General features: G+C 45.9%; 1 protein-coding gene across 1 annotated transcript; it reads right to left on the reverse strand.

Moving 5' to 3' along the window:
* Positions 1-204: 204 nt before the first annotated feature.
* Positions 205-22300, reverse strand: PVALB (parvalbumin). The gene is made up of 5 exons (XM_051961732.1): positions 22184-22300; positions 18572-18656; positions 16772-16904; positions 15261-15370; positions 205-422 (listed from the first exon to the last, which is right to left on the reverse strand). The coding sequence occupies exons 2-5, from the start codon at positions 18630-18632 to the stop codon at positions 394-396; spliced, it is 333 nt and encodes a 110-aa protein (XP_051817692.1). The 5' UTR covers positions 18633-18656; positions 22184-22300; the 3' UTR covers positions 205-393.
* Positions 22301-23478: the final 1178 nt, after the last annotated feature.

The raw sequence follows: 23478 nt of genomic DNA on the forward strand, positions 1-23478 counted from the left end.
TTACCTACCTTTCAGGGGTGTTATGAAAGCCAAATAAGAGAGTTCAGATGAGGGATCTTGCAAAGCCTGAGTTGTTTTGATGTTGAATCTTGCCTTCCCCAGACCACTCCCTGTTCCCTCAATTCCCACCAAAAATGTTCTTTTCCAAACCAAAAGCAAACCCAATGTGAACAAGAAAGGCTTGGCTCGTCACAGTCCTAGGAGTCAGGTGGATTTGACCTTTATTGTTTCTACCAGCGTTTTCCAGAGTAGTGATAGAGTTACAGGGCTGCAGGGAACAGTTGGAGTAAAAAATAGCATAAATAAAAAGGAAGGAAACCAAGGAGGTCGGCAGGAGGCGACTGGAATCCGTCGTTCAGGGGCAGTCGAAGGGCCTGGGGTGGTTAGAGCCGTTTATGATTCAGCCACCATAGTCGAGAATTCTGCAAGAAGCAACAAGGACAATGGGAAGTGGCAGAGGAGAGACAAGGGGAGATGGAGCCGGGGGACATTGGTGAAGGTGGGCCTGGATGAGTCCCAGACCCCCAGTGCACACTGCACCTGGACTGCTGCTCACACACCCAGGAGCAGACCTGGCCCTGACTTGGAGACCAGAGGTCTCAGGGACTCCTGTTTGTTAAAAAAAAATGGGGTGGGGGTACCCTCAAACATCATTCCAAACCTCCCCGTCTGGTTCAGGAAGTACTGTACTGACCTAAGACTCCCATTGGCTTGGGAGACTGAGGAACCGAGTTCAGGTCCCAGCTCTGCCACTTTGTAACTCTGTGACTTTGGGCCCATAACTAAACTTCTCTGAGATGAAGTTTTGAGGAGGTTGGACTCAAGAGTATCCAAGGTCCCCAAGTCTGACAAATCTGGACTCTGTTGAATTTGACCTGTGTGACCTCAGACTGGTCACTTTTTCCTGGACTCAGTTTCCTTATCTGCAAAATGAGGGGATTGGACCAGCAGGATTCTGATCTCTTTTGACTCTAGATGGTCACGTGCACAGAACACTCTGCCTGGAGTAGGAAGACTCATCTTCCTGAGTTCAGAATCCCAACTTGGACTCTTAAAAACTCTATGACCTTGAGAAATTACTTTACTTTTATGGGTCTCAGTTTACCCACCTGTAAAATTTTACAGGTGGGTAAACTGAGACAACCCATTTATACTATCTACCTTCCAGACATTTTTACTAAGCTATATGATCCTGGGAAAGTCCCTTAACCTTGTTTGCCTCAGTTTCCTCATCTGTCAAATGAGCTAGAGAAGAAAATGGGAAACATTCCAATTCCTTAGCTAAGAAAACTCCAAATGGGGTCATGGAGAGGTTGAACAAAAAAAATGATCCTTTAACAAATCTTAGTTCTCCTGTTTATAATCCACGTGACCGTGGGCAAATTAGTTCATCAATCTGGGTCTCTTGTTTTCTCATCTATGAAACGAAAGGGTTTATGAGGAGACTTTCATTTCTAAAAACCTGTGCTCAACCTGGAATAACTGAAAGCCTTCTGGCATGGAACTGGAGACCTGACTTTTAATCACGCATTACTCTGTGATCTTGGGATCAGTTTCCCTATTTGCAAAATTAGGAATTTGATCCTGGTGAGCTCTGAGCTCTCTCCCACCATCTCTAAGTCCGAGGCCCCCCTCCTTCAGGAAGCCAAACTTGACCATTCTGTACCTTGTGCCCTCTCTCTCCTCTGAGTGCACGGCAATGATCTCCTGTCCCGTTCACTTGGCACGTAGCAGACATCTGCTGCATCATGACGTCTCTGATGCTGTCGCCTTGCCTGGCTTTTTAACCCTTTCCCTGCTATTCAATTTTTCTCGTGTTTACTTCATGATTCCCCAGTCAGATGGTAAATTCCTTGAGGGCAAAGACCGGGGCTTTATATTTCTTTGCACTCTTTACAGGACCTGGCACAGGCTGGACATCTCCTGGCATCCAATTAACGCACTGATTAATGAAACCCTCTTGCCAACTCTATTTCCCCTGAGCTTCCCTTTCTCCCTAACCCTCAACTCCACTACACTGCATAATCATTTCATGCCTGAAGCCAAGGGATGAGTGCAGGAAGGATCAAAGGATCAGAGATTAAAACTGGAGGGGACCGTCATTGAATCTCTCTTCTTGTTTTTTTCAGATGATGTAAGTGGGGCCTAGAGAAGCAAGGTCACACAAGCAATAAAAGGCACAGGAAGGATTCCAATCCAGGCCGCTGTCTCTAGAGCCCCCTGACTTTTGTCCCTCATCTTCTCCCAAGTCCTCTTTCTCTAAGATCACCATTAACACCCCAATCACCAAATCCAATGACCTTAAAAGTACTCCTCCTCCTTCATAAGCCCTCAGCAGCATTTAACATTGACGATTCCCTTCCCTCCTCCCCCTTTCTGGCTACTCCCCTCCCTTGCTTTCAGAGAGGACATACTTCATCGTTCCTTCCTCGCTCGAATTTTTCCTTCTGTGACCTTAAATGGCTCTGAATCCTTTTCCTGATCCCTTTAGGTGAGTTTCTCTTTTTAGAACTCTTCCCTTTTGTACTCCTCCCCCATGGCAATGTCATCCACTCCCATTTGTGTGTGTGTCTGCATGCCAGGTCTAGCCATGGTAACCTCATTAGTATGAATTTGACTTCTCCTGGCCTAAATTTCCTCATCTGTAAAGTGAGCAGATTAGACTGGATGGATCCTCTGGGCCTTTTCCTATCTACATCTAGGATCACATGGGATATGGCTAAATCATCTCTCTCTCCCTGGGTCTCAGTTTCCTTAACTGTAGAAGGAAGAACTCATGACGAGATGGCCTGTCAGGGGACATCCTATTACCGATGATCCCTCGATCTCTCGCAGCCTCAGATTTCCTTTTCTGAGAAATGACAAGTTTGGAGTAGTCCCTGGAGTCCCACTCAGGTCTAAACCCTATGATCCCCTACTATCCTCCCTAATGTATTCCATACTCTTGGCCATGCTGTTGTATTCGCTGTCCCCTAATATCGTCCTAACCCCCACGCTTTCTTCCTATGTTTTCTGGTTCACATAGTACGCTTATTTTCTTACCTCCTTGCCATCTGTCAAATTGCCACTCATACTTGAAAACTTGACTCGAATGGCAAGTCCTGCAGCAAGCCTTTGTTGCCTGTTGCTCCCATTGGCAATATCCATGAACCCCTCCCAGAACATTTCATCTGGAAGATTGGGTTAGCACTCCCTTTGATAAGGTTGGAATGGATCCCCATGAATGTATGTGTAATTTACATTTCTGGGGCATCTAACTACATTTTTTTCTATATATAACCTGTTTAAGGGCAGGCCTAGTTTTATTTTCTGTCTTCCTAACACTTAGAACAGTGGTTAGCATGTAGTAGATGCTTAATAAATGTTTATTGAGTGTGGTACAGTGGAACTGTCACTGATTCTTGAGTCTGAGGACCTGGGTTCAAATCTCAATCAACATCTTTCCCATATATAAGCCTTTATCTAACCTCCTTGGGTCATAGTTTCTTCATCTGAAAAATTAGGGGTTTGGTCTGGATAGCTTCAGAAGTCTCAGGAGGTTCAACATTTTATGGTTCCATAAATCAAATTGGATTGACTTGTATATTTTTTATGTGATTATTTTTGATATGCAAATCAAATCCTTTTCCCTGAAAGCCAGGACCTAGCAAAACTGGCTCATCAAGGAGACTAGTTGCTGAATTAAAGTGAAATCCTTACTATGTGCAAGGTACTATCTTCAGCACAGGATACACATACACACACACACACAAGTATTTGTATATGAATGTAATATGTGTGTGTATCTGTTGTGTCTTGGTGACCCCATTTGAGATTTTCTCAGCAGAGATAGAGGTGCAGTAAATAAGACAGAATTGAATTGAATTGCTTTAAATTGAATAGTCCCTGCCTTGAAGAAGTTTACAATCATTATCTTTAGGACTACAGTAGAATTAGGGGTCTGTTACCATGGAGTCTTCAGAAGCCAGAATGACATCCTGTCATCCCCAAATCTTCTCTTTTCCAGGGTAAATATTTCTCAGTTCATTTAACCAATTCACATGAAATATGGGTTCAAGACAGGCCATCCCATTTATCAGTTTCTCTAGTTACTCAATGCTATTCCTAGAACGTGGTGTCCTGAACTGACCACTCTATTCCAGACATAATCTGAGCAAGGCAGAGAACAAGCATCTATCATATCCCTACTTGAGATGCTAAATTTCTGCTAGTGCAACCTAAAAAGGAATCAGTCTCTTTTTTGGGGGACAGGGGGCTTCCATATTATACTACTGATTTACAATGAAGTCATAGTTCACTCAACCTTTGACTCAGACTTTGTTTTCACACCGGCCATGTCTCTCCCATTCTATACTGATATGATTGGTTTTTTGGACCTAAGCACATGACTTTACATTTATTCCTTTTAAATCTTATTGTTTTAGATTGATCCCATTATACCAGCTTTTTGAAATCCTTTTGGATTTTGATTGTGTCCTCCAATACATAAACCACTCATCAAGCTTTGTGCCATCTACAGAGCAAGACTAAGATAAGAGCCCTGTAGCACATCATTAGAAAATTCTGTTTAAGTCAATAGCACTCTATTAATCATCTGTCTCTAGGTGTGAATAGGTAGGCATTCTTGGGGAATTGGTGAATTTGTCAAAGAAAATAGACATGAATTATTTCTATCTAGAAACAGACAGTAAGCTGCTGGCCAACAGATAATATCTTCTTTTCAAGGAAGTAGGCTACATCAATCAGAAGGTTTACCATACACAGACAAGATTAATGTCAAAAGAAAGTGGGATCCTGGTAGACAGCAGATGAATCTCAAGGAACTAAGAGTGAAGTTGATAGGGAGCTTGATAATATTGCATCTCTCTCTCCATTTAATAAACATGGGTAGGAGCTCCCTGTCACCTCAAGGATCAAATAAGGCTTTGCATCTCTGCCCAACTTAGCCTCAATATACCTTTCCAGCCAAATTACCCATTATCCCCCTTCACACACTCTAGAATCCAGCCAAATTATTCTTCCTGATGTTTCTTATATGTAACACTCTGTTCCTGTCTCACAACCAGCCCAGCCTGTTCTCTAGTCCTACCTGTATCTGCCTCTTAGAGCTTCTCTTTCCCTTCAAGACTCAGCTCAGTTACCCCTTGTCCCCTTGCCTTGCCCCCTCAAATTACTCTGTGCTTATTTTCTGGCTGTTTTACACAACGAAGTTAGAATCATAATGGGATAAAGTGCTGGACAACCAGTCAGGAAGCCCTCGATTCAAATCCTGCCTCAGATCCCGAACAAGTCAATCACTTAACTCTGCTTCCCCTTCTATAAAATGAGAGGGTTGGTCTCTAAGGTCTCTTCTACCTGAAATTGGACGAGAAAACATTTGTAAAACCTTGGTATGCTTTATAAATGCTCATTCCCCATAGAAGTATATGCTGTCTTCTTTGATCGATTGTAAATTGCTTTAGTCAAAAAACCATTCTGTCTTCTATCTGGAACCAGTAAAGTCCTTGGCCCAGAGTCAATGAGCATTTATTAAGCACCTACTGTATGCCAATAAGTACGCTCAGCCCTGATGATATAGTGGGACTCATTCTCTTAATAATCACTTTGATTGATATTGATAGAAGGATACTCAATAATGGATTCAGAAAATGTGGGCTTCAGGCCCAGTTTTGTGATACTGATCCAATCATTGAAAAACTTACTTGACTCATCCATCAAACAGGGAATTATTTAGTTGTATCTATAGTATTTACCTCTCAGAGGTGTCGAAGGATCAAGCAAGCTAATCTGGCTAAGTCTTTGAGAGCTCTAGATGCCATATGCATACTGGTTACTGGTGGGAAATTTAAAGAATGGCCTTTGAATTGGATTTGACCCAAAATTTGATGCTTAAACCGTATAGCTCTGTATAATCACTTTGCTTCTGAGCCTTGATTTCTTTGTCTGTAAAATGAGCCCGAGAATAGACCCACTTCTTACTTTCATGCATCCCTCTGAGGAAACCACTTTGGGAATCTTAATTAATGAGTCACTGTGATTAAGCCCAGAAAGTGAAAGTGACTCTGGAGGCCCAGAAAGTGGAAGTGCTTTGCCCAAAGTCACACAGCATAGGCTAATAACCCTTCCTGTCTGTTTCCCAGGAGGCTCAGTGGCATAAAAACAGGAGCTTGTTTTGCCTCCGACACAGGAAGATCTCAGTTGAATTCTCCTCTTGGATAACTGAGCAAGTCACTTAACCTTAACTTCATCTGAAAAATGGGGATAATAATAGCATCTATTTCCCAGGGATTCTATAAGGATAAAATGAAGAAAAAATGGCTTCAGGCAATATTCTAGGTCTCTTAAGTTACAGGTGAATTACCAAATTGCATCTCAGAGAGCAATTTCCTTTTGAGGAGTTTTGAGGAGTGTGGTTGAAATCACAGATCTGAATCTATCTACCTCACAGATTGTGGGATAGATGGATCATTGAGCCACACTGGAGATCATTCAGAACAATTCTACCATTTTCTGGGTGATAAAATGGAGATCTGGGGTACCGCCATCTCACACAGGTAACATATAGCAAGACTTAGGTACTAACTAAACTCTACCAGTTCCAGTTGGGAAAGTGTTTATGAAAGCCAGTGGAGATGTTTTGAATAAAATATTGTAATGTAATTTACTGATATAAGACCATAACTTCTGTCTAATATTTTATTCTAATATAGAATTCTAGTATATTATGGTAGGGTTTTTTTTGGAGGGGGGGCATGATTTCTTCGGTGGAGAAAATACCTTTGACCAATACAAACGAGCCTCTTTTTTTGCAACTAAAAGTCTTGGAGGATTGTTTAGGGGTGCTGAGAAATTATATGACTTAACCAAAGTCACACAGACTTGAACTCAGAAACTGTCTTAATTCATCAGCCTTAACTGTCACTCTTTTAAGCTATATAAAACAAGTATTCTTTATGGTGATTAGTCTTTCAGGGGTCCTCAAACTAGCCCGTGGGTCAGATGAGGCAGCTTAGGACGTTTATCGCCCTCACCCAGGGCTGTGGAGTTTATTTAAAGGCCCACAAAACAAAGTTTTTGTTTTTACTATAGTCCAGCCCTCCAACAGTCTGAGGGACAGCGAACTGGCTCCTTATTTAAAAAGTTTGAGGACCCCTATATATTATCACAGACTGTGGGCAAGTCTTCCTTCAGGGAAATGGACTAAGTAATTAGCCATCCCCTGAATAAACCCGAGGATCATGGCCTGCTCTCTTTGTCCCAGCAGGCCTCAGACTTCTCCCTTCCTGGAGCATTCTCCCCACACCCTCATCCTTCCAATCAATAAAGGCCCTGAAGGAAGGAGGTGGGTTGAGGAAGAAGAGAAGGAGGTGGTGGCAGTGGTAGAAAAGGAGGAGAAGGAGAAGGTGGAGGAGGAGGAGGAAGAGAAGGAAGAGGAGAAAAAGGAGAAAGGAAAAGGAGGAGGAGGAGGAAGAGGAGGAAGAGGAAAAGGAGAAAGAGGAGAAGGAAGTGGAAAAAGAGAAGGAGAAAGAGGAGGAGGGAAAGGAGGTGGAAAAGGAGGAGAAAGAAAAGGAAGAGGAGGAGGAGGAGGAGGAGGAGGAGGAGGAGGAGGAGGAGGAGGAGGAGGAGGAGAAGGAGGAGGAAGAGGAGGAAGAGAAGGAGAAGGAGAAGGAGGAAAATCACAAGGCTGTCCTTCATTGTCCCTCAGGAAACTGAAATTAGCCTAATTTTATGTGTTCTCCTGCGTCTCTGTGCAGATCTGACAAATTTAGACACTATTGACAGGCGGATTAGCCAAAAGTGATGGTTTGGAACTTAAAAGGAGAAGGGATAGTGAGTGAGAGGTTGGGAAGGTGCCCATTCTCTCCTGCTCATCTCTTTATCTGAGGGCCAAAATCATGGATTCTGAGCTGAGGCTCAAAGGCTATCTAGTCCTACCTCCTGATCTCTACATCCTGAAACCCCAGTGACTTGTCCAGGGTCTCTCACAGCTGCTAAATGTCTAACCTCTGACTCATGGGAAGAGAGTTATACCACCTTCCTTTGCCGTTTCTTGTAAAATGTTGGGGCAGTTTAATGATTAGAATATAGAATATTATATTTGGCATTAGAAGACCTTGGTTTGAGTTATATCTCCTTGAGCCTCAGTTTCCTCATTGATGAGGAGATCGCAAAGGGCTGGAAGCCATTGATTAAATTTAGAGCTGACAGTTCTCTTAGAGATCATCAGATCTAAACTCTCTCATTATACAGATAGGCAAAAGGAGATTCAGATAAAGTGCTTTATCCAAGGTCACACCGCTTACACCAGAAAAAGCCCTGACTCTAAACCAGAGAATTCGGGTTCAAATCCCATCTCAAACACTTTCAACCTTTGTGACCTTGAGCCAAGGTATGCGTACCTCAATTTCCTCATCTGTAATATAAGGGACCTCCGAAGCCAGAGCTTACATCCATATTCCTGGGACATCTGACTCCAAATGTAGTGATTATCCCACTATTCCCTCATGGAAACATGGAATAGAAGGCTTAGATCCGCCATTTTGTGGTCTAGAGGCTACATTGACCTTGGAATCAAGAAGACTTGGATTCTAATAAACTTCTTTTTCCTCATCTGCTAACTAAAGGGGTTGGATTAATTTCTACTGAGGATCCTTCCAACTCAAACTTTATGATCTGATGTAATTCTTTTTCTAAGGGAAGGCCATTTCTTTGTTTTCAAGCATCTATGGTCATAATCAACAACTGTTCTATCATCCTGCTAAAAAAACTTTTATGCTTTTAAGGGGGAATCAGGTCACCCTTAACCACTCACTGCATGATCCTGGATAAGACATTAAACTTCTCTGAGACTCAGTTTCCTCCTCTGTCAAATGAGGATAATAATAGCTCCTACTTCCCAAGGTGGCAGTGAAGGTCAAATCAAGCACACGGGAATCCCTTTAAAAGTGCTTTATAAATGCTTAGGTTATTTCTAGGTTACATGATTCCCAGTGCAAGAAAAATCCTTTGCAAACTACAGAAAAGTATAGAAAGGGAACACTTCCTCCTTTCTAGAGGCAGTGTTCCACAATGGTTAGAGCTAAAGCGATGGATGATCTAGATTCACCTCCATCCCCTCCCATTTTTTCAAGCTTTGTGACATCTGGAAAGTAAATTTCCTTTGAGCTTCAGTTTCCTCATCTGTAAAATGGGGCCAGGAATATTCATAGCATCCCAACCTGGTTGTGATGCTAAAAATGAGCCGATGTGTGATGTTTAAATGTCATTTAGCATCACCCCAAACAAAGAGTATTCCCGAGAAGCAGAGGAGGATGCATATACTCAAAGCAGCGGCAGGATCAAAATAATCATACAGTAATGGCAGCCCTCCATCACCAGCTCTGGCTTCTGTCCCTGTGCCCCCAGACAAATGACTCCATTAGCACAATTATTCAGAGGGGAAGGTGAAAGCAAAAAAGAAAGAGGAAGCACCTTCATTCCTCCTAACTAAAGTTACTTTTTTAACCATAGGCTAGTTACATAATGACATCTTCTGCTCCCTCCGCTACTTCTTATCTGGTGCAGAGACATGATGTCTCGAATGCAAGTCCACCTGGGAATATGAATGAGCCACCGGCTCTGCACCGGAGCCATTAATAACTCTCTAATTTGGGCTCTGCCTCGGTGGAAGAAGACATGGAGGAGTCAGGGGAGCTGAGTTCTGGCCTGGCTTCTGCTTTGGCTGCTTGACCTTGGAGGGAGCTTTTGAATTGGCCGGGTCTCCATATTCTTATCTGACAAATGGGTAGAGGAATCCCTGCCCGTCTACTTCACTGATTGTGAGGCTATGGAAGAAGAGGCAGCAGGATTGGGAAAAGAAGATAAAGGACAAGGATCTGAATCCTGTTTTGGCCAGTGTGACCTCAGACAAACCGCTGGCTCTCCTTCAGCCCCTGTGTCCTAACTTATGGTCAAGGTTCTAGACTAGATCAGGGTTCTTAACCCAGAATCTGTGGCCCTTCCCAGAGTCTGTCGATAGATTTCAGGAATATGTAAACTTGGAAGGGAAAAAAGAACAGCTTTACTTTCTCTGACCTCTAACTGAAATGTAATATTTCTTTCAATTATTTAAAAGCATAACTCTGAAAAGATGTCCATAGGCTTCATCAGACTGACTGCAAAGGGAGCCAGGACACCAAGCTCTTATGCGGATGCGTGCTCTTACTTTCTCTGTCTCTGTCTCTCTGTCACATGTATCTGTCTCTGTCTCTTGCTATCCCTCTGTCTCTGTGTATGTCTCTGTGTATCTCTGTCTTTGTCTCTCCCGGTCTCTTTGTTTCTCTCTTTATCACTTTCTATCTCTGTATCAGTGTCTCTGTCTCTTTTATCTCTCTGTCTTTTTCTGTTTCTTCTCTCTCTCCTCTCTTTTCCTCCTTTTCTCTGTCTTTCTGCCTTTCTGTCTGTCTCTGTTTCTGTCTCTCTGTCTGTCTCTCTTTTTCTCTCTCTGTCTCTGCCTCCCTCTCTGTCCATCTCTGTTTCTGCCTTTCCTCTCTCACTTTCCTTTTCTCTTGTTCTCTATGTCTATGTCTATTTTTGTCTTTCCATATCAGTCTCTAGTTCTGTCTTTCTGTCTCTGTCTGTCTCTTTCTTTTTCTTTCCCCCCTCCTTCCTTTTCCCTCCCTTCCTCTCTTTCTTTCTTTCTCTCTCTCTCTCTCTCTCTTTCTCTTTCCCTTTCTTTCTGTCTTTCCCTCTCTCTCTCTCTTTCTCTCTCCCTCCTTCCCTCACTCCCTCTCTTCTCTTCCCCCTCTCCTCTCTCCTTTCTTTCTCCTTTTTTCTTCTTTCTCTATTTCTTCTCTCCTTCCTTTCTCTTTCTTCTTCTTGCCCTTTCCCTCCTCTCTCTCCCTCCCTCCCTTCCTTTCTCTCTTTCTTTCTGCCTCTCCTTCCTTTCTCTCTTTCTTCTTCTCGCTCTTTCCCTTCTCTCCCTCCCTCCCTTCTCCTCTCTATCTTTCTGTCTCTCTCTCCTCTTCTTTCTTTCCCTCTCTTTCTCTATCAGATTTTATAACATACATACATTCTTGCTATTATATATATATATAACACATACATATCATTTTTACTATTTATTTAATCATACAGATTAAGGTTTCAACTACCATCCACAGTCACATGGGTTTTCTCCCTCACCCCTTTCTCAGAACCTCAACACTAAAAGGGCCCTCAGAGATCTCCTTAGCCAACTCTCGATGAATTGCGCCTGTAACTGCCTTACATTGTTATTATGGCAGCGAGGTAGCAGAGTGGATAGAGTGTTGGATATGGAATCAGGAAGATCTGAGTTCCAACCCAGCCTTAGGCACAACTAGCCTCAGACATCCTCAGCAAACCACTTAACCTCTCTTTGGCTCAGTTTCCCTAATTGTAAAATGGAGACATTAAAAGTACCTGCCTCCCAGGGTGGTTGTGAAGATCAAATGAGATCATTGTCAAGTGCTTAGCACAGTTCCTGACATACAGTAAGCACTGAATACATAATAGCTATTTTTATTATTATGGAAATGAATACCTTATATAGACTGTAGTAGTGGGGAAGAACCTTAAAATCACTTGGTTTAGAATCTCTGAGAGATGTGGATATGGAGGCCCAGATTCAGTCATGGGTAATAGGTTCTATCTCACTAAGAGTTTTAAAGCAGAAGCTGAATGATCCCTTGGTGGAGGTAAGAGGAGAGAAAGAGAGAGACAGAGAGGCAGAGACAGATAGAGAGAAAGAGACAGAGAGAGACAGAGACAAAGAGACAGAGACAGAGTGCTACCCAATAGAGAAAGATTCTGTGGGCCTGAAACCTTTAGATTTTAACCCCTAGTTTTAGGGGTTAAAATACTGGGCTGGGTAGTGATGCCAGTCTTGGAACATGAAATGTTAGAGATGGAAGTGACCTGAGAACACACAATGTCAGAGCTTAGAAAATGGGATTTCAGAACTGGGAGGGGAACAGTGAATGTGAGCTGAAAGTGACCTTAGAATGTAGAATTTCTGAGTTGACGGGACTTTAGGATATATCTGTCAGAACTAGAAATATCCTAAAAAGAGAATGTCAGAGCTTGAAAGGACCTAAAACATGGAATGTGTTTGAAGAGTTGGAAGGGATTTTAGAACCAAGAATGTTAGAGTTGAGGAGGGGAAGGTCCTTAGAACAATGAAGGTTAAGAGATGGAAAATGCTTTAGAAACATCTAGTCTGACCTTCTGCTTTAGGGATGGAGAAACTCAGGCCCAGAGCTAGAAGATTGGTCCAAGGTCACAAGAGTAGTTAGCAATTAAATCACGATTTGAATCTGTCTCTCTTCCTCCAATTCTAGTCTTCTTTTTTTCCATATACTCCCTCCCTCTTGAATAGTGGGTCAACCCTTTCTATAGCTCAGTTCTGCTTCCCCTAAACAAGATTCAGAATACTTATATGCCCGGTTTTGACCTGCCTCTCAGAAAGGGTTTGGGGAATTCACTACCAAGACATGTCTGCACATGACTTTGAGTTTCCTGAAAATTGTCACTGAATCGAGACGAGCCCCTAATTTGTAGGGGTGATTTGTAGGAGTTGGGGCTTCAGAGAACTGAAGAGCATCATGGATACCATCTGTAGGCCAATGTGCTCAGCCCTCATCTCCTGTAGGAGAAACTGGGTCATGGATTGGAAAAAAGGAGGGAGCACCACCTGTCCAAGGTCACAATCCCTGAGCTGATGAGGGCAGAGTGAGAAATGCTAATTAGCTGGCTGCTTACTTAGCTTTATACCTGCTAGATCATTTATCCAGTTATTGAAAGTTGGATCTGAATGGGGCCTTAGAGACCTTTTAAGTCGAAAACTTTGAAGTTATAGATGAGGAGGCTGAAGAGGCTTTAGGGCTGTTTCCTTTCTCCTCATCTCAGGGACCTAGAAGCAGTTAGTAGGAGAGGATGGGTTTGAACCTGGGAATCCTGACTCCTAGTTCACTGCTCTTTCTACTTTTCATTCAGCTGCTTTGAAAAGAAAGATATTTCTCAAGGGCACACGATAGATAGATAGATAGATAGACAGACAGACAGATAGTAAATAGGTAGATACATAGCTAGCTAGCTAGCTAGCTAGTAAATAGGTAGGTAGATACATACATACATACATAAATAGATAAATAGATAGATAGATAGACAAATAGATGGATAGATAGTAAATAAGTAGATAGATAAATAGATAAAATAAACCTTGCTCCTCTCAAGGAAGTCGAAAGGATAAGAAGTAGGATGAATATCATAGGTCATCTTATTCAACCTCCTCATTTAACAGATGAGGAACTGAGGCTTAGAATGGTTAAGTAGTTTAGTAATACAGGGCCATCAATTTAGAGGTAAAAGGGTCTTTGAAGCTGTTGAGTCCAGCTCATCATTTTATATATGAGGAAACTGAGTCACAGAATAGTTAACTGGTTTGCCCAAGGTCACTCAACTTGTCCCAGTGCTCATAAGTAACAAGTAGTACAGTAAGGATTTGAACTGAAGATTGCAGATTCCAAGTTCAGCATGTTACCCTGATCTGAAACATACTCTTGAGGGTCTTCTTGGGAACCTGAGACCTCTAGAAACCAAGGTGAAGATGGAGCTAGGGTCATAGAACCATCATTTCACAGCTATGAGGATATCAGAAGTCATTTAGATCCCTTCCCCCATTTTCAGAGACAGAGACTGAGGCCTAGAGAGAAACCCCTCTTGTGGGGCTGGAAATGTCTCCATTTCCTGCACTGTTCTCAGAAGTTTAGAAGTTGAGGAAGGATGGTTTGAGGGAGACAGCAGGCTACGGGGAGACAGAAGCTCTGTATTCTAATCCTCCCGCTACCACTTTCTAGCTTTTTAGCTCTGGGCAGACCCCTTCCTTCTATCTGGGCCTCAGTTTCCCTTTCTAAAAAGAGAGGTTTGGACTAGCTGATCTCCGAGGCCCCTCCCAGCTCTCCCATTCTATGCTGCTCTGATAGGGATATCTGATTCATTCTACTGAGCAGCTGCAGAAGGCAGAATTTCACCCTGGTCACCAAATGATTAATGAGTCTTTAGTATCAAAAGCATGGGACAGAGAAAGAGGGAGGGAAGGGGAGGGGCCCATGGATCGAGTACTTGTTCTGTATTCTCTCAGGCAGTACACAGAAACCACTCATGTCCAGTCAACCATTCCAGCCTTCCTTGAACATTTCTGAGCAGCCCAAATGGACTGCCACTGAAAGAGGCAGAAAGTGTGACATGGATTGGGTCCTTTTGAGATGCTGGGGGTAGCTCTGTTTTATCAATAGCCTAGACCAGTGGGTCTAGTCAAAAAGTGGACACCAAACCTATGATTTTCCTTTGGGACCAACTCCCCTACTATAAATTTCACATTGAAAGGGATCTTAGACATCATCAAGTTCAGAGTCCTCATTTGACAGATAGGGAAACTGAGGCACACAGAAGTTAAGCCACTTGTCCAGGATCTCACAGCCAGTAAATCTTTCTGCTTCATTGCTTTAACTCTGATATTAGAGAAAAGAAGGCAAAGGGATCTCTGGAGTCAGGAGTGGAGAAGTGCTATTAGTAGCCATTCCAAAATCAAGCCTGGACACAAAAGCCAAGATAAACTTTCTTTCCCACTTCCGAGCAAAGCAACGAACAACTTCTCACAGAAATAATAAGGATAAAGAGATAGAAAAAGGACAATAAAGGGAGATAGAATAGGGTAAGGGGCAAGGTAATCAATTGGAAATTGGGAGATAGCGGTTCAAGAGCTCCTGTTCAAGAGCTGTTTGTGCTGTCTGTGCTGTTATTCTCAGTAGCCATGAGACCACTAGAAGTCACTTAACAGTCTAAACTTCTATATATTAGTCTATAAACTATAGATAATAATTGATGACTTCCCCATAGAGTAATTGTGAGATTTTCATAGATGGGATTTCAGAACTCATAAAGTTCAATCTTCTTATATTGCAGATGGGTAAACTGAGGCCAGAGGAGGGAAATAACTTGCCCAAGATCACAGAGGTTGGTCACAGAGTTGGACCAGGTCTCATTTCTAGGTTATCTGACTCTAAGTCTAATGCTTCCCCCACCATGGCACCCCTTTGCTTTTGGGAGGAAAAGGGGAAGGGGTTCGGGGTTCTGTTCTCTCTGATCTCTGAGAAACAAGAAAATCTATTCTTTGGGCTTAGAATTCTGCTTCAGGGACCTTCACTCCTTCCCAAAGGCCCAGGGGGTGCTTGGCACCCAGCCCCTCCATCACTACCCACCTTCAGCCCCAATTTTGCCATCACCGTCCTTATCCCCGGCAGCCAGGAGTGTCTTGGTTTCCTTGTCGGACAGATCCCGGCCATCCGGTGTAAAGCCCTTCAGGATGAATCTAAAGCAAGGAGATGGCAGAGAAGGAGAATCAGGCTGAAGTTGTGTTGGTCCTATGCCCGCACACAGGCCAGTCAGACTGGAGGGCATGATGGAAAGCGTTCCAAAGACCCCGAATTTAGTCCTGCTTCTGCAGTTAATTCTCTAGCTAAGTCATTTCCTTTCTCTGATCTTCCATTTCCTCCTCCAACAGATAGCCTTAGCAGCATCCAAATTTCCCTACCGTCTCTCGGATAAAATACAAATCCCCGTGTCTGGCATTCGTAGCCCTACGTGGTCTGGCTCCAGCCTCTCTTTCTAGGCTAATTACTCATTGTTCCTCTCCTATTCCAAGCTCCAGCCAACCTGCCCTCCCTGCCATTTCCCACATTCCACCTTGGTGCCTTTGTATTTCCCTCTGTCTAAAGCTCTCTCCCTCCTTGCTTCTGCCTTCTGGAGTCCCTAGCTCTCTTTAAGGCTCAGTTCCAGTATGAGCTTCCCCAAGAAGCTGAATGTCCAGGTCACAACTGGGATGACGGATATTTTTCCTCTAAGAGAAAGCAAACTTGACTGCAGGGTCTATCTACTTTTGCACTTCCATCTCCTTTCACTGTGTATCTCGTATACAGAGGTTGCTTAATCAATGTATTTATTACTAGGATGCATTATTGGAACGCTCAAGTTCACAGAGCCAAGGTGAAGGTGCCTTGTTCTACGTGTGACTGAGAAGATCTGAGTTCTGTTCCCAGGACTGCATGACCTTGCACAGGGCATGTTACCATCTCTTTTACCTATGTCATTAGTAAAATGAGGGGATGAGACCAAATAACCTCAGAGACTCCGATTAGTGGTCGTGGTCGGAATAGAGCCACGTATACATCTAGATGCAGAACCTGAAGGGGCCTGAGTTGATTCCCTTCTTTTTATGGGTGAGGAAAATACATGACTTCCAGCTAGCAAATGGCAAGGCTGGGATTCAAACCAAGGGGTTTGGGTGACAGTGGAGGCTGGGGGTGGGGGGTGGCTGCTGCTGACACAACGAGACTGACTTGGAACTTAAGGGCAACTCTCCTGACTCTCAGATCCTCTTGAGGAAGAGCCGAGCTCTCCGAAGTGTTTAATTATTGAACGACAGCATTCCATTAGAAATATTAAATGCCTCCAACTTAACCCAGTTAGTCGTGCCCGCTTCTAATGACCCCAGCCTTCCCTGAAACCAAAGGGAGAGGAAGCATTTGTCTTCCAGCCCATTAGGTCTGGCTCCCTCAGTAGCTGTGGGTTGATTGTTGCCAGAAAAGTGTGCAGCTGAGGCGGCCAGGCCCATCTTTGCTGGGTACCTCTGGCCAGGAAGCTGCCCTCCCCACCCCACCTCCCTTTCGAAGCCTCCCGGCCCTGGGATGGGGGAAGGGCAGGGGGGGCTCACTTGAGCTCATCCTCCTCGATGAAGCCGCTCTTGTCCTTATCCAGGATGTGGAACACCTTCTCCACATCCTGTTTGCTCTTCTTCTTCAACCCCACCATCTCAAAGAACTTCTTGTGGTTGAAGGACTCAGCAGCTGCAGGGAGCAGGGCAGTTAATCAGGACGGGAGGCAGGAGACATATGGTGTTCTGCAGCAGGCAGCCTCTCCCAGCCTAGGAGATGGGGACTGATCTCTGGAGTGTGCCCTCCATGGATGGAGAGGTGGCGGGGTGGGGAATCTCAACCAAAAGGGGACTTTTTTGTCTCCGTAATCAGTGCAATGAAATATAGGGGGTGGGAGGAAATTAAAGGCAAGAATATAGATTGAGTACTGAAAAGAACTTTAGAGGTCACCCTTCAATTCAGCCCAAGAGAAAGAAAACGATTCCCCTGAACTTAGGTTACACAGCCAGTAAGTGGCAGGGGTTTGAACTCAGGGTCCTCTGAATATGAATAAAGGGCTCTTTTGGGGTAGGGTGGAAGGAGCTAAGACTTCTTGGTTTGTGTGGGAAAAATGGAAACAGGTCGGGCAAGCAGCTCTTTTAAGGTCAAACAGTAAGGCTAGGAGATGATGCTGACAAGGGAGAGATGGGAGCTCTTAGCAACCCCCCTTCCTAGGCTCGGCTGCAATTCTGGCTAGCCCAGGTGTTCAGGGGGCTTCTAAGGAGATACCAGAAAAATCAGGGTGGCCACAATTTTGTGTCCTGAGAGTTAGAAGGGAGAAAGAAGTTCCCTTAGGATGTCAGGGAAAAGGTGCCTGCCATCTGGACCTGGCCTTCACCTCTGGAGTGGCTGCGGGGAGGTGCATGTGAGTGGCCATAGAGCCAGACTGGGTGACTTAGAGACAAGGTTTGGGGGTCCTGGGAGAAAGTTGTGAGTGGCTTCAGGGTTGAGGGACAAGGCTCAAGGATGCTGGTCAGAGCCTCCCATGCTAGGGGAACTTGGGGAGAGTAAGGGGGGACAGGCAGGGAGAGCCGCCACCCCATTTCCACCCTTTTTTGGGGGGCCAAAAGTTGGCTCCTGAGAGAATGGCCCTGAACAATTCATGTATTAGCTGAGCTCAAAGCTCCAATGAGTTTGGGAAGGTCACCTCCCCTAGTGACCAATCTTGGATAGCTAAGAAAAGAGAGGATGCTGGGGGCGGGTTGAAAGACACGAACCCCTAAATCCTTCTCTGCCCATTTGGGAGACTATGGTACTTAACTCCGGAAGGGAAAGGGTATCTGGGATCTGGGATCCGAGACGAAGGAAGGGGGTGCATGCTGAAAAAATGGAGGGCATGCCAGAAGGGAGAAGGGGCTCAGGTCCCTCTACTCTCTCTCCATGTAACTTGAAGGGGGATTCGCAGCATCTCCTTAGCTCCTGCACCTGGGCTGAATTCCTCCTGGGTTGGGGATCCCCCACTCTACCGCTCCTTTCAGGTCCCCACCCTTTCCCCTGGAGCAGGGTCGTTCTGGAGACCTGGGCAAGAACACGCACACGGGGCTGCTCCTCCAGAGTGCGGGGAAGTTTCTGAGCAAGAAAAACTAGCCCCAGGCAGGATCTCCGGAGCTGGCCAGCGCGCTCCCGGGGACGCCTGGGTCCTCCTCGTCCCGAGGACCCCCTCACCGAACTCCCCGATGGAGTGCGCGGGCATACAGCCCGGTCCCTCCCCGGGCTGCGGGAGGAGGATGCTCGGGATGCTGGGGCTGGGTCCGAGGGGAGGACGGGGGATCGGCCGGGGAGGGGACGGTCCCGGCAGGGGTGCGGAGGGAGCAGCTCACCTGCAAAGGCTGCCACCGCCTTCTTAATGTCCTCTGCGCTGAGCAAGTCTGTGATGGACATGCTGCCGGTGCGGGTCGGAGCGGGCTAGGCGAGCAAGTACGAAAAGATTAAAAAGTGCCTCCCTCAGCGTTCCTGCTCATATGACCAGCGCTGCAATGCTGCGCCGGGCTGCGCGCTGGGGAGGGCGAGGGCGGGAGGCTGGCACCGGGCCAGCCACGCTCCAAGGCCCAGCCCCGGGGCGTCGAGGAAAGAGGGGGGGACCCTGGCCCCTCGAGGCCTCAGGGAGGAGCCGGGAGGAGCTGAGCACACCGGACTCGGCTCGGTCAAGGGCACGGAGGGGGGCTGCCCTGGACGGGCTGGAGCAGACCACCCGGCTCCCCCGCTCAGACCCCGAGGGCGCTTTGTCCCAAGATTGCAGCAAGTCCTCCCTTCCTTCCCGGCCCGCACTGGGTCCCTTTTCCTCAACTTCCTTCCTTCTACTCCCTCTCCCTTGGCCAGGTTAAGGACCCCGGAGAGGAGGCCGTCCTGCTGCGCCCCTCGCCCGGCCTGGCTCTGTTGTGCCGGCCTTGGAGAATTCGCTTGGCCCCCCGCGGCTGCCAGTCCCAAGACGCCCCCACCTCAAAATGAGACTCGCTGCTGCTTCTGAGGCATGGGCAGGGGCATGGGTTCGGACACCCCTCTCGCCCCCCTCACCCCCTGCTCTGTGATGACTCTGGAGTCTGTCTAATGCGTCTGTAACTTGCATTAGAGGGCGACTTGGGAAGCTTTTCTTCTGATGCTTTCTTTTTTTTATCCTTCCTGTTTCGGGGATCCATACTCAGGCAGTCAGAGGCAAAAGATTGCTTCCAACCGTCTCCCCCAACTCCCTTCTGTTGACCCCCAACTCTTTCTGCTGACCCCCAACTCCTTTCTGCTGACCCCTCAATTCCTTTCTGCTGGCCCCCAACTCTTTTCTGCTGACCCCCAACTTCTTTTTGCTGACCTCAATGGGGGCCTAGCGTGCTCAGTTTGGAGTGATGGGACCTCCGTTCGAAACCTGCCTCTTTAATGCTGCCTGTGGGATCTTGAACAAGCCACTCTCTTTTTCTGGTTTCCTGTCTTCCTGAGGTGGTTAACTAGATGGCCTCTGAGGTCCCTTTCAACACCAGATTTATGCTCCTGATCACCTCCTCTGGACCGGAAAGGCTTCCCCTCCTTTTTCTGCCTACAGCAAGTAAATTGGTGGGAGTGAGGAAAGTACTTTAAAATGGAAGAATATTTAGAAAGTCATCCAGGAAAAATCCCTCTTTGCACATAAGGACATGGAGCTTTTGAGAGAAAGTTAGAGCAGATTCAGTCAAGTCTTAGCCTTTTACTGAAGCAAAAACTGAAGTTCAGAGACAACATCAGCTTCAGCGGTAGAAAAGAAGGGAAATCACTGCCCCTGAGTCTAGGGAACTGCAATTCAGCCCTAAATCTTCTGACTTGGGCTTTGCCCTGTCTATTTCTCTATCCTGTGAGCAGGTGGGGCTTTTCCCCAATCTGGTGGGATACAGGCTGAGGAAGCTTGTGTGGGGAAAGTGGGGAGCAGGAGTTCTCTGTGGATCAAAGAGCTTGGGGGGACACGATGCCCTCCCCAAAAGAGCTCCTTCCAAGCTGGTGAAGGACACCCCCGACTCATGAAATTCTGCTCCTCCACTAGTCTGTGGAACACCATTAGGTCCAAAGAGAGATGTCCTTCAATACTTATTCCACGGCTCCTCAGGGTGTTGGGAATTTTCTTTCCTCCCCAAACCCAAGGAAAAGCCTTGGGTCCTAGTCTTGACACCCTTTGTGACCTACTGTAGGCAAACCATCGCTCTTTGTGGGGCCTCAGTTTCCTCATTTGAACAATGTGGAGGTTGGACTGGATGGCTTCTCAGGTTCACTCCAGCTACCAGCACAATTCTCCTGACTTCCAGGCCTTTTTCTAGGTGCTGAACTCCTGGGCAAGATCAGAAATCCCAAAGGGATGTTCACACCTTCCAGCATATTTTGAGGAGGCAGCATTGTACTGGAGAGTGTATTAGGCTTGGATCAGGGAAACTTGGGTTCAAATCCCACTGTAGATACTTGTCAGCTCTGTGACCCTGACTGAGAAAGTCAGCTGACTTTTTTGGGTCTCAGTTTCTTCACTTGTGAAATGAAAGGGGTGGATATATGGACTCTAAAATCCCTTCCACTTCCATCTCCATGATTCTATCCTCCTTTTCCCAAGTAGGCTTTGGGGTTTAAGGGTAATAGGGGAAAAGAGCCAAGGGAAGGAGCTGGTGGGTTGACTAAGATCTCAGGATCCCTATGCTTCTCCCTCTTGCTGGTCCCGTCTCCTCCTCTCCCCTCTTCCAGTGCTGGGGCACTGGATGGCTGCCCTGAACTGGGAACCTTAGCAAACTTGCCTGTCAGGCATGCTTGAGGTGAGTCAGCCCCTTTGGACCCTACCAGCCCAGCCAGCTGGCATGGATGGGGCACAGGCTGAAGCTTTTGACCTGATATCCCCTGGCATTCTGCCTTTCCCCCAAATTCTGCAGCCGTAGCTGCTACCAACACCACCTCCAGTACCCTCTTCCACCCTCCTTCTCTGGACCCACAGAGAATCTGAGCTGGAGAGGGAGGGGTGGGGAGGGGTCATCTCCCTCACCCATCTTCACTTCTACTTAACCCCCTCCTCACCCTTACCGGGCTACCTCTACCATCATTTAGAATCAAAGAATATCACAGCTGGAAAAGATCTCAGAGGCCATCTTGTCCAAGCCCCCTACCTCACAGAAAAGGAAACAGACCCAAGTTGACAGCAGAACCATAGTTATAGACCACCCCTCTCCCTATCTTTACACTCCCAGACCAACTCTTATTCCATAACACACACAGTTTATTTAGAGTTCAAGAGTCAGTTCTGGGAAAGTTGGGGGGGGGCTTAAGGGGAAGGGTGAGAAGAGAGAGTTGGGGATCAGAGGTACTCTTTAGCCCCTTACAACTGGACTCTACTGTTGCCCTTTCTGGAGCTTCTAGCCCACTTTAACCCTCAAAACCTCAGATACACATCCCCCCAAAGACCCAATTGCAAAAGAGCCTTTCTCATACCTCTATTCTTTTTCTTATTTCCCCCCTCCTCTTTCTATCTAGCTTTCCACTTTCTGGGGCTTTGGACTTTTTCTCTAGGACTTTTCTCAGACCACCCCCATGCCTAGGCACCTGTTGGAGCTGGACACAGCACCATAGAAAGCAAAAATAAGAAGAGATCTTTGAAATCACTCTCCTACCCCTCCCATTTTCTAGGTGACGAAGCAACCTCCCTGCCCCTTCACAAGTTAGTGGCCCTTCACAAGTACCCAGATGGGATCCCAGATTGTCCTGATTCCCAACCAGTCTCCTTTCCGTTATACCACAATGCTTTGTTCTCTATTCCTTTCACCTCTATTTCTGCTGTTTTTTCCCCTAGGTTCATTGAATCCCTTCTGCTTTATTCTTCCCTTTCATGAGACTAGATAAAGGGAGACTCCTTTATCCTCCCAATCTAAGCTCCCCATCCTTTAGGATCCTCCCCCTCCCTTCTTCAATTGATTCCTCCAGTCTCCAATGGCTGTTCCACTCACCTTGGATTGGGTGGGGAGCACAAGCTGACTCAAGCCACTGAGAGGGTGAGAGAAAGGAGGTGATCAAGGGAAGCTAAATCCCAGTGCAGGATCTCTTCCTATATAGGCTCCTGGGGTCCAGCTATTTTGGGCGAGTGGTTCTCCCTCTCTTCTTGCCCTCCCCCACTGGTGTCAGATACTCCTGGGCCATGGTGCCTGGTGCCTGTATCACATTCACCCTCTCTGGGCTGATCAAGTAGGGCCTATTAATAATCCTTGGCATCTGTCTTCCTTCAGCACCTAAAACTTAGGCCCAGCTGAAGGCCCACCTAAAATCGCAGAATCTTGAAACTGGAAGGACCATAGATCCCTAAATTGGTCATCTAGTCTGACCCCTACATGAGGTGTGAATTTACTCTATAAAAGTGGCCATCCTGTTTCTGTTTGAATACTTCTAGTGATGGAACTCACAAATCACCCACTCTTATTTTAAAGCCTTAACTATTAAGAAGTGATTCTTCATTCTGGATAAAATTGGTCCTGGTTGTATGTCAAGTAGAAAAAGTCTAATACTCTTCCATGGGACAGCTTCTAAGAAACTTAAAGAAAATGATCCCATCCTTCTTAAATTTTCTCTTTACCGAGCTAAATATTCCTAATTGTCTTCAACTGGTTTCTATATGACATGATTTATAGATTCCTCAAGCTCTTGGCTATCTCTGGAGTGAGTTAGTGCTGCAGCCAAGCATACAGGATGACAGGAGACTGAGATGTTCAAGAAGAGATGGCTGAGACCTCTTACTGTCAATGCTACCATTCTAGGACCAGTTGGAGAAACAGATGTGGTATTGGCTAGGGAGACAGGTCCTTTCACCATAGTATAAAGGGGATCTCTGTAGCTCTGAAAACAGACAAGTTTTTTGAGGGAGAGAACAGAGGGCCAAGACCTGAGCCTTGAGGAATGCCCACAAGTAGCTGGTAAAGGGGAAACTTGGACCCCCATGATTTAGTCCCACAGTGAATTCTTGGTAGCCAGCCCTAATCTCCCTCCAGACTCTGATCCTTGTGAGTCATGATTCTTGTCTTTCAAAAGTTGTCATCCCCAGTGACCTGAAATTAAGTAGCTTAATGGGGTGACATTACCAATTACAGTCTTTCTAGGGAAAGCAAGGAGGAAGAAAGGCAGGGAGAGAGACAGACAGAGACATGCAGAGAGACAGAGACAGAGACAAAGACAGAGACAGAAAGACAGAGACAAAGACAGAGACAGACAGAGAGACAAAGACAGAGACAAAAAGAGACATACAGAGAGAGAC

The sequence above is a fragment of the Antechinus flavipes genome, chromosome 5 (genome assembly GCF_016432865.1).
Source record: "Antechinus flavipes isolate AdamAnt ecotype Samford, QLD, Australia chromosome 5, AdamAnt_v2, whole genome shotgun sequence".
Classification (NCBI taxonomy): domain Eukaryota; kingdom Metazoa; phylum Chordata; class Mammalia; order Dasyuromorphia; family Dasyuridae; genus Antechinus; species Antechinus flavipes.

Bases quoted from the DNA above. Each gene is read 5' to 3' on its own strand.
- PVALB (XM_051961732.1), bottom strand. From the start codon at position 18,632: ATGTCCATCACAGACTTGCTCAGCGCAGAGGACATTAAGAAGGCGGTG. The intron at 15,371-16,771 runs GTGAGCCCCCCC...TCCTTGCTTTAG, and splicing joins ATCGAGGAGGATGAGCTCAA to ATTCATCCTGAAGGGCTTTA. The intron at 423-15,260 runs GTGGGTAGTGAT...TGCTTCTTGCAG, and splicing joins TGGCAAAATTGGGGCTGAAG to AATTCTCGACTATGGTGGCT.